The following is a 12,500-nucleotide window of genomic DNA, read 5'->3' on the forward strand; positions in this document are numbered from 1 at the left end:
ACGGGCTGAACTAAATAGTGTAGAGAGAGAGAGAGAGAGAGAGAGATAGAGAGCGAGAGAGAGAGAGAGAGAGAGAGAGAGAGAGAGATAGAGAGAGAGAGCGAGAGAGGGGCAGGATTATTGTGAAATAACATTTCCATAACCCTCCCCTGTATAACGGGCTGAACTAAATAGCGTAGAGAGAGAGAGAGGGGCAGGATTGTTGTGAAATAACATTTCCATAACCCTCCCCTGTATAACGGGCTGAACTAAATAGCGTAGAGAGAGAGAGAGAGACAGAGAGAGATGGAGAGAGAGAGAGAGAGAGAGAGAGAGACAGAGAGAGAGAGGGGCAGGATTATTGTGAAATAAATTTCCATAACCCTCCCCTGTATAACGGGCTTGTCCCGTTCAGCGCAGAGCTTTAGTCTTGTCCACAGTGTCGCTGCTCGAAACAGCCAACCAGGGAGGAAATCCAGCAGCAGTCAGGACTGTCTCTATCTATCAACATGATCATCATAATAGAAGATAAGGTGAGATGCTGTTCCTATATCTTTATCATAACTAACCAGTTTACTGTAGATATAGTTAGATTAGGCGACAACCAGACCTGCTGAAAATGGGTCAGGACGGACAGGCACGTTGTTGCAAACCTCCCGCTTTACCATGTTTTTAGTTTTTCAATAAATAAAACTAGCTACCGTTCGCTAGTTACTTTAGTTAGCGACTTGAACAGATGCGCACATTACATTTGAATGAAAAATGTCAATTTTTGTGAATTGAGATAACTGGGTAGCAGTGGTCTAGTGAGGGCAGTGGGTTCACCCAAACCATATTCGCCATGTTGACATCCTACCATTTTAGTTAAACACAACTCGAAACGATACTATTAATAAAAACACGATAATTATTTAATACAGCTAACACATTTTAGTGGGTTTTTTATTTGTATAAGAACAGTTAGCTAGAAGTACATGCTGTTATGCGATATTCATAACGACTCGTCTTTCTCCGTTTTTCTGGTAACGGGCCCCGGCCTTTAACGGGAATACCGCAGAGTAATTCACCGGGTGTTTCACGGTACTTTCAGCCCTACCTAGTCTGTATATTACAGGCCCTGAGGTTACAAAATTTGTTAAAACGTTGAGGCAACAACTGCTACTTATATACAATGAATGGTTGGTGTGATTTAGCAAAGGGTTTTTATTTTGACTATAGTTGCATTAAACAGCAAGTCAGACTTTGAGCCAGTGCTAGTTAACATGCTAGCTAGCCGGTTTAGCTACATTTTGTAGTTTTTGTCGGGCACTGCTTAGGTAAAACCAGCTAGCTAGTTGGTTTAGCATCGCTCCATCTTATGTCAGTCTGTACATTAGACAGATAACGTTAGCTAACATGCTAACCATGTGTTTGTACCATGTGCTTGGTCCATGCTATACGTGCCGTCACACGTGGCTCAAAATGTGGACACCACAGATCAAGAATCATGTGTCAAGGATGAGTATTTTAGTTAGCTAACCCTATCGTTAAAAGACAGAACTAAAGTAAAGATTTATCCGACATTTATCCCCGTCTGTCGGTCTGCCCGCAGGCTCATTCATTCTGTACCGCCGTTCTTCTTCTTCCATGAGGTTTAATAAGGTCGTTGGTTCCCAATAAATGTTGCGTTACCGCCACCTGCTAGACTGGTGAATAACCTCCCTTATAATGTGCTTAGATACCCTACCATCTAACCCTACACTAAACCCCACCACCCTACTGCACTATTTATATACCCTACCATCTAACCCTACTGCACTATTTATATACCCTACCATCTAACCCTACTGCACTATTTATATACCCTACCATCTAACCCTACTCCACTATTTATATACCCTACCATCTAACCCTACTCCACTATTTATATACCCTACCATCTAACCCTACTGCACTATTTATATACCCTACCATCTAACCCTACTCCACTATTTATATACCCTACCATCTAACCCTACTGCACTATTTATATACCCTACCATCTAACCCTACTCTACTATTTATATACCCTACCATCTAACCCTACACTAAACCCACCACCCTACTGCACTATTTATATACCCTACCATCTAACCCTACTCTACTATTTATATACCCTACCATCTAACCCTACTGCACTATTTATATACCCTACCATCTAACCCTACTCCACTATTTATATACCCTACCATCTAACCCTACTGCACTATTTATATACCCTACCATCTAACCCTACTCCACTATTTATATACCCTACCATCTAACCCTACTGCACTATTTATATACCCTACCATCTAACCCTACTCCACTATTTATATACCCTACCATCTAACCCTACACAAACCCACCACCCTACTGCACTATTTATATACCCTACCATCTAACCCTACTCCACTATTTATATACCCTACCATCTAACCCTACTCCACTATTTATATACCCTACCATCTAACCCTACACTAAACCCCACCACCCTACTGCACTATTTATATACCCTACCGTCTAACCCTACTGCACTATTTATATACCCTACCATCTAACCCTACACTAAACCCCACTACCCTACTGCACTATTTATATACCCTACCATCTAACCCTACTGCACTATTTATATACCCTACCATCTAACCCTACTCCACTATTTATATACCCTACCATCTAACCCTACTGCACTATTTATATACCCTACCATCTACCCCTACTCCACTATTTATATACCCTACCATCTAACCCTACACTAAACCCCACCACCCTACTGCACTATTTATATACCCTACCGTCTAACCCTACTCCACTATTTATATACCCTACCATCTAACTCTACACTAAACCCCACCACCCTACTGCACTATTTATATACCCTACCATCTAACCCTACTGCACTATTTATATACCCTACCATCTAACCCTACTCCACTATTTATATACCCTACCGTCTAACCCTACTGCACTATTTATATACCCTACCATCTAACCCTACACTAAACCCCACTACCCTACTGCATTATTTATATACCCTACCATCTAACCCTACTGCACTATTTATATACCCTACCATCTAACCCTACACTAAACCCCACTACCCTACTGCACTATTTATATACCCTACCATCTAACCCTACACTAAACCCCACCACCCTACTGCACTATTTATATACCCTACCATCTAACCCTACTGCACTATTTATATACCCTACCATCTAACCCTACTCCACTATTTATATACCCTACCATCTAACCCTACTCCACTATTTATATACCCTACCATCTAACCCTACTCCACTATTTATATACCCTACCATCTAACCCTACTCCACTATTTATATACCCTACCATCTAACCCTACACTAAACCCCACCACCCTACTGCACTATTTATATACCCTACCATCTAACCCTACTGCACTATTTATATACCCTACCATCTAACCCTACTCCACTATTTATATACCCTACCATCTAACCCTACACTAAACCCCACTACCCTACTGCACTATTTATATACCCTACCATCTAACCCTACTCCACTATTTATATACCCTACCATCTAACCCTACTCCACTATTTATATACCCTACCATCTAACCCTACACTAAACCCCACTACCCTACTGCACTATTTATATACCCTACCATCTAACCCTACACTAAACCCCACCACCCTACTGCACTATTTATATACCCTACCATCTAACCCTACTCCACTATTTATATACCCTACCATCTAACCCTACTGCACTATTTATATACCCTACCATCTAACCCTACTGCACTATTTATATACCCTACCATCTAACCCTACTCCACTATTTATATACCCTACCATCTAACCCTACTGCACTATTTATATACCCTACCATCTAACCCTACTGCACTATTTATATACCCTACCATCTAACCCTACTCCACTATTTATATACCCTACCATCTAACCCTACTCCACTATTTATATACCCTACCATCTAACCCTACTCCACTATTTATATACCCTACCATCTAACCCTACACTAAACCCCACTACCCTACTCCACTATTTATATACCCTACCATCTAACCCTACTCCACTATTTATATACCCTACCATCTAACCCTACTGCACTATTTATATACCCTACCATCTAACCCTACTCCACTATTTATATACCCTACCATCTAACCCTACACTAAACCCCACCACCCTACTGCACTATTTATATACCCTACCATCTAACCCTACTGCACTATTTATATACCCTACCATCTAACCCTACTCCACTATTTATATACCCTACCATCTAACCCTACACTAAACCCCACCACCCTACTGCACTATTTATATACCCTACCATCTAACCCTACTGCACTATTTATATACCCTACCATCTAACCCTACTCCACTATTTATATACCCTACCATCTAACCCTACTGCACTATTTATATACCCTACCATCTAACCCTACTCCACTATTTATATACCCTACCATCTAACCCTACTCCACTATTTATATACCCTACCATCTAACCCTACTCCACTATTTATATACCCTACCATCTAACCCTACACTAAACCCCACCACCCTACTGCACTATTTATATACCCTACCATCTAACCCTACACTAAACCCCACTACCCTACTGCACTATTTATATACCCTACCATCTAACCCTACTCCACTATTTATATACCCTACCATCTAACCCTACTGCACTATTTATATACCCTACCATCTAACCCTACACTAAACCCCACCACCCTACTCCACTATTTATATACCCTACCATCTAACCCTACTGCACTATTTATATACCCTACCATCTAACCCTACACTAAACCCCACCACCCTACTCCACTATTTATATACCCTACCATCTAACCCTACTGCACTATTTATATACCCTACCATCTAACCCTACTCCACTATTTATATACCCTACCATCTAACCCTACTGCACTATTTATATACCCTACCATCTAACCCTACTCCACTATTTATATACCCTACCATCTAACCCTACACTAAACCCCACCACCCTACTGCACTATTTATATACCCTACCATCTAACCCTACTGCACTATTTATATACCCTACCATCTAACCCTACACTGAACCCCACCACCCTACTCCACTATTTATATACCCTACCATCTAACCCTACTGCACTATTTATATACCCTACCATCTACCCCTACTCCACTATTTATATACCCTACCATCTAACCCTACACTAAACCCCACCACCCTACTGCACTATTTATATACCCTACCATCTAACCCTACTCCACTATTTATATACCCTACCATCTAACCCTACTCCACTATTTATATACCCTACCATCTAACCCTACTGCACTATTTATATACCCTACCATCTAACCCTACTCCACTATTTATATACCCTACCATCTAACCCTACTCCACTATTTATATACCCTACCATCTAACCCTACTGCACTATTTATATACCCTACCATCTAACCCTACTCCACTATTTTTATACCCTACCATCTAACCCTACTGCACTATTTATATACCCTACCATCTAACCCTACTCCACTATTTATATACCCTACCATCTAACCCTACACTAAACCCCACCACCCTACTGCACTATTTATATACCCTACATCTAACCCTACACTAAACCCCACTACCCTACTGCACTATTTATATACCCTACCATCTAACCCTACTGCACTATTTATATACCCTACCATCTAACCCTACTCCACTATTTATATACCCTACCATCTAACCCTACTGCACTATTTATATACCCTACCATCTAACCCTACTCCACTATTTATATACCCTACCATCTAACCCTACTCCACTATTTATATACCCTACCATCTAACCCTACTCCACTATTTATATACCCTACCATCTAACCCTACTCCACTATTTATATACCCTACCATCTAACCCTACTCCACTATTTATATACCCTACCATCTAACCCTACTGCACTATTTATATACCCTACCATCTAACCCTACTGCACTATTTATATACCCTACCATCTAACCCTACTCCACTATTTATATACCCTACCATCTAACCCTACTCTACTATTTATATACCCTACCATCTAACCCTACTCCACTATTTATATACCCTACCATCTAACCCTACACTAAACCCCACCACCCTACTGCACTATTTATATACCCTACCATCTAACCCTACTCCACTATTTATATACCCTACCATCTAACCCTACTCCACTATTTATATACCCTACCATCTAACCCTACTGCACTATTTATATACCCTACCATCTAACCCTACTCCACTATTTATATACCCTACCATCTAACCCTACTGCACTATTTATATACCCTACCATCTAACCCTACTCCACTATTTATATACCCTACCATCTAACCCTACTCCACTATTTATATACCCTACCATCTAACCCTACTCCACTATTTATATACCCTACCATCTAACCCTACACTAAACCCCACCACCCTACTGCACTATTTATATACCCTACCGTCTACTCTTCTCTACTCTAACCCTGGAAACCTCAACCTGCCTCTCTCTCACACGGGACATTTCTGATCCCCAGGCTCCATGGGCACCTCTACAGTTAACACATTCCACTACTTTCCCCAATGCTGTACATTATTTTGTCTCATCGCCTTCTGCACCTCTTCTCACACCTGGGAACCTCCCTCTTACACACTGCTGCCACCTGCCCATAAGCTTGACACCTGTAACAACGTAATGTATTGGGCACAAAAGCTGGTACATGGTAACTTTATATACCCTACCATCTAACCCTACTGCACTATTTAGCTGGTACATGGTAACTTTATACCGTCGCTTTGTGAGGCAAAAACTAAACATCAAAACTCAAAAGAACAGACAATGACTCTTCTGTTTCATCATTCTCTCGCCGCCCTGTCTGCGTCTCGCCGCCCTGTCTGTGTCTCGCCGCCCTGTCTGCATCTCGCCGCCCTGTCTGCATCTCGCCGCCCTGTCTGCATCTCGCCGCCCTGTCTGCATCTCGCCACCCTGTCTGCATCTCGCCGTGCTGTCTGCGTCTCGCCGCCCTGTCTGCGTCTCGCCACCCTGTCTGCATCTCGCCGCCCTGTCTGCGTCTCGCCGCGCTGTCTGCGTCTCGCCACCCTGTCTGCATCTCGCCGCCCTGTCTGCGTCTCGCCGTCCTGTCTGAGTCTCGCCACCCTGTCTGCATCTCGCCGCCCTGTCTGCATCTCGCCGCCCTGTCTGCGTCTCGCCGTCCTGTCTGAGTCTCGCCGCCCTGTCTGCGTCTCGCCGCCCTGTCTGCGTCTCGCCGCCCTGTCTGCGTCTCGCCGTCCTGTCTGAGTCTCGCCACCCTGTCTGCATCTCGCCGCCCTGTCTGCATCTCGCCGCCCTGTCTGCGTCTCGCCGTCCTGTCTGAGTCTCGCCACCCTGTCTGCGTCTCGCCGCCCTGTCTGCGTCTCGCCGTCCTGTCTGAGTCTCGCCACCCTGTCTGCGTCTCGCCGCCCTGTCTGAGTCTCGCCGCCCTGTCTGCGTCTCGCCGCCCTGTCTGCGTCTCGCCGCCCTGTCTGAGTCTCGCCGCCCTGTCTGAGTCTCGCCGCCCTGTCTGCATCTCGCCACCCTGTCTGCATCTCGCCACCCTGTCTGCATCTCGTCGTGCTGTCTGCATCTCGCCACCCTGTCTGCATCTCGCCACCCTGTCTGCATCTCGCCGTGCTGTCTGCATCTCGCCGCCCTGTCTGCATCTCGCCGCCCTGTCTGAGTCTCGCCGCGCTGTCTGAGTCTCGCCGCGCTGTCTGAGTCTCGCCGCCCTGTCTGAGTCTCGCCGCGCTGTCTGAGTCTCGCCGCGCTGTCTGAATCTCGCCGCCCTGTCTGAGTCTCGCCGCCCTGTCTGCGTCGCACCAAACAACGAGCATCACAAACACCGGGGAATCTTCCCCTTCAGTCGGTCAACTTTGACCTCTACCCCAGTAATCACTCCTTTCAATGGCTCCCTTTTCTAGAGAGCAAAATAATTCACATCTCATTGCCCCCATTTGTTTAACGTGGAGCGTCTGCTCCTCTCTGATCAGCAGAAACACAAACTATTAACACAAGACCACTTCTGGTTCCCTTCACTGATTCCACCCAACTCTGTTGTGATACAGCCTGGAATCGAACCAGGGTCTGTAGTGATGCCTCTAGCACTGAGATGCAGTGCCTTAGACCGCTGTGATACGGCCTGGAATCGAACCAGGGCCTGTAGTGACGCCTCTAGCACTGAGATGCAGTGCTTTAGACCGCTGTGATACAGCCTGGAATCGAACCAGGGTCTGTAGTGACGCCTCTAGCACTGAGATGCAGTGCTTTAGACCGCTGTGATACAGCCTGGAATCGAACCAGGGTCTGTAGTGACGCCTCTAGCACTGAGATGCAGTGCTTTAGACCGCTGTGATACAGCCTGGAATTGAACCAGGGTCTGTAGTGATGCCTCTAGCACTGAGATGCAGTGCTTTAGGCCGCTGCGCCATTGTTGTTCATGATTCTATATCGCTCATGGTCTGACTAATTCTGTTCATCATGACTGAGTCTATATCTCTGAGCCTCTCTGAGCCTCTATCCTCTCTGAGTCTTTCTTAGCCTCTCTGAGCCTCTCTATCCTCTCTGAGCCTCTCTATCCTCTCTGAGCCTCTCTATCCTCTCTGAGACTCTCTGAGCCTCTCTATCCTCTCTGACCCTCTCTGGGGCTCTCTGGGCCTCTATATCCTCTCTGAGACTCTCTGGGCCTCTATATTCTCTCTGGGCCTCTCTGGGGCTCTCTATCCACTCTGGGCCTCTCTGGGCCTCTATATTCTCTCTATCCTCTCTGAGCCTCTCTATCCTCTCTGGGCCTCTCTGGGCCTCTATATCCTCTCTAACCTCTCTGAGCCTCTCTATCCTCTCTGGGCCTCTCTATCCTCTCTGGGCCTCTCTGGGCCTCTATATCCTCTCTATCCTCTCTGCGCCTCTCTATCCTCTCTGGGCCTCTATATCCTCTCTCTCCTCTCTGAGCCTCTCTGGGCCTCTATATCCTCTCTATCCTCTCTGAGCCTCTCTGGGTCTCTCTGGGCCTCTATATCCTCTCTGGGCCTCTATATCCTCTCTCTCCTCTCTGAGCCTCTCTGGGCCTCTCTCTGTACCTGGCATCCACCAAATACTGCATTGTGTTCTCCCCCACAATTACAGCACTTAACCTTGCAATTACTTCCTCATTCACCGTAATCATGTGCTCCTCCATCCTCGGCACGTCTTTCCATTTCCTTTCCACTGAGCAGCTACATGCCCCGTTCTTTGGCATTTTAAAACGCTGCAGTGCTTTATGGGACAAATTCTCTTGACATTGAAGCTAATGAATCCTTTCTGTTGACGCGAAACCTCAGCATCACTGATAGGCTTTTCACTTCCTCCAGCATCACTGATAGGCTTTTCACTTCCTCCAGCATCACTGATAGGCTTTTCACTTCCTCCAGCATCACTGATAGGCTTTTCACTTCCTCCAGCATCACTGATAGGCTTTTCACTTCCTCCAGCATCACTGATAGGCTTTTCACTTCCTCCAGCATCACTGATAGGCTTTTCACTTCCTCGTGACCTTCTTTCGTACCGATCAACCTTTTGGTTTCCGTCACTCTGCCTCCCTTCACATGGTTCTTTAATATCACACATCCAGGCTGCATCGCATCACGGCTGTGATTGGGAGTCCCCATAGGGTGGCGAGCAATTGGCCCAGCGTCGGTCCGGGTTTGGCCCTGGGGGGGGGGTAGGCCGTCATCGTAAATAAGAATTTGTTCTTAACTGACTTGCCTAGATTAAATAAAATTAAAATTAAAATCTGTGGGCATAGATATTGGGAACGCAGTGATGAGCCTCCTCTACCTAGTATAATAACCAGAGACATTACTTTTTTCCCATTTTAATCTTTTTCCCGTTTGCAGAATCTTCCCTTGTTGAGTCTGACTACCACAAAATATTAGCAATCTACCCATTTTCCAATGAAACGGGCTAGTTTGACTTCTGGCTACTCAATCCCCTGTGTTTTAATCACAGAGTCGCGGTAACATGAAGGATGTACCTCATGGTGTTGGAGCTGTAACATTAGTAATATAACAACCCCTGTGTTTAATGAGAAGGATGACTCATGGTGTTGGAGCTGTAACATTAGTCTTTAATCACAGATAACAATCCCCTGTGTTTTAATCACAGAGTCGCGGTAACATGAAGGATGTACCTCAGGGGGTGTTGATGGTGTTGGAGCTGTAACATTAGCCTTTAATCACAGATAACAGAACCAGTAGACCCGCTATAACAGAACCAGTAGACCCGCTATAACAGAACCAGTAGACCTGCTATAACAGACCCGCTATAACAGAACCAGTAGACCCGCTATAACAGAACCAGTAGACCCGCTATAACAGAACCAGTAGACCCACTATAACAGAACCAGTAGACCCGCTATAACAGAACCAGTAGACCCGCTATAACAGAACCAGTAGACCCACTATAACAGAACCAGTAGACCTGCTATAATAGAACCAGTATACCCACTATAACAGAACCAGTAGACCCGCTATAACAGAACCAGTAGACCCGCGATAACAGACCAGTAGACCCGCGATAACAGAACCAGTAGACCCACTATGACAGAACCAGTAGACCCGCTATAACAGAACCAGTAGACCCACTATAACAGAACCAGTAGACCCGCTATAACAGAACCAGTAGACCCGCTATAACAGAACCAGTAGACCTGCTATAACAGACCCGCTATAACAGAACCAGTAGACCCGCTATAACAGAACCAGTAGACCCGCTATAACAGAACCAGTAGACCCACTATAACAGAACCAGTAGACCCGCTATAACAGAACCAGTAGACCCGCTATAACAGAACCAGTAGACCCACTATAACAGAACCAGTAGACCTGCTATAATAGAACCAGTAGACCTGCTATAACAGAACCAGTAGACCTGCTATAACAGAACCAGTAGACCCGCGATAACAGACCAGTAGACCCGCGATAACAGAACCAGTAGACCCACTATGACAGAACCAGTAGACCCGCTATAACAGAACCAGTAGACCCACTATAACAGAACCAGTAGACCCGCTATAACAGAACCAGTAGACCCGCGATAACAGACCAGTAGACCCGCGATAACAGAACCAGTAGACCCACTATGACAGAACCAGTAGACCCGCTATAACAGAACCAGTAGACCCGCGATAACAGAACCAGTAGACCTGCTATAACAGAACCAGTAGACCTGCTATAACAGAACCAGTAGACCCACTATAACAGAACCAGTAGACCCGCTATAACAGAACCAGTAGACCCGCGATAACAGACCAGTAGACCCGCGATAACAGAACCAGTAGACCCACTATGACAGAACCAGTAGACCCGCTATAACAGACCCGCTATAACAGAACCAGTAGACCCACTATAACAGAACCAGTAGACCCGCGATAACAGACCCGCTGTAACAGAACCAGTAGATCCGCGATAACAGAACCAGTAGACCCGCGATAACAGAACCAGTAGACCCGCTATAACAGAACCAGTAGACCCGCTATAACAGAACCAGTAGACCTGCTATAACAGAACCAGTAGACCCACTATAACAGAACCAGTAGACCCACTATAACAGACCCGCTATAACAGAACCAGTAGACCCGCTATAACAGACCCGCTATAACAGAACCCCTATAACAGAACCAGTAGACCCGCTATAACAGAACCAGTAGACCCGCTATAACAGAACCAGTAGACCCGCTATAACAGAACCAGTAGACCCGCTATAACAGACCCGCTATAACAGAACCAGTAGACCCGCTATAACAGAACCAGTAGACCCGCTATAACAGAACCAGTAGACCCACTATAACAGAACCAGTAGACCCGCTATAACAGAACCAGTAGACCCACTATAACAGAACCAGTAGACCCGCTATAACAGAACCAGTAGACCCACTATAACAGAACCAGTAGACCCGCTATAACAGAACCAGTAGACCCGCTATAACAGAACCAGTAGACCCACTATAACAGAACCAGTAGACCCACTATAACAGAACCAGTAGACCCGCTATAACAGAACCAGTAGACCCACTATAACAGAACCAGTAGACCCGCTATAACAGAACCAGTAGACCCGCTATAACAGAACCAGTAGACCCGCTATAACAGAACCAGTAGACCCGCTTATAACAGAACCAGTAGACCCACTATAACAGAACCAGTAGACCCGCTTATAACAGAACCAGTAGACCCACTATAACAGAACCAGTAGACCCGCTATAACAGAACCAGTAGACCCACTATAACGCCAGTAGACCCGCTATAACAGAACCAGTAGACCCGCTATAACAGAACCAGTAGACCCGCTATAACAGAACCAGTAGACCCGCTATAACAGAACCAGTAGACCCACTATAACAGAACCAGTAGACCTGCTATAACAGAACCAGTAGACCCGCTATAACAGAACCAGTAGACCCGCTATAACAGAACC

At 45.6% G+C, this 12,500-nt stretch overlaps 1 protein-coding gene across 1 annotated transcript in view; it reads left to right on the forward strand.

Moving 5' to 3' along the window:
• The first annotated feature begins 207 nt into the window (after nucleotides 1–207).
• The window catches only part of zgc:56493 (thioredoxin family protein), an 18,991-nt gene continuing 6,698 nt past the window's right edge, over nucleotides 208–12,500 (forward strand). Inside the window, exon 1 of the mRNA XM_045723032.1 lies at nucleotides 208–512. Within this exon, the coding sequence (XP_045578988.1) occupies nucleotides 489–512 (24 nt within the window). The 5' untranslated portion in view covers nucleotides 208–488. The remainder of the gene's footprint in view (nucleotides 513–12,500) is intronic.

Source organism: Salmo salar, chromosome ssa08 (assembly GCF_905237065.1).
Source record: "Salmo salar chromosome ssa08, Ssal_v3.1, whole genome shotgun sequence".
Classification (NCBI taxonomy): domain Eukaryota; kingdom Metazoa; phylum Chordata; class Actinopteri; order Salmoniformes; family Salmonidae; genus Salmo; species Salmo salar.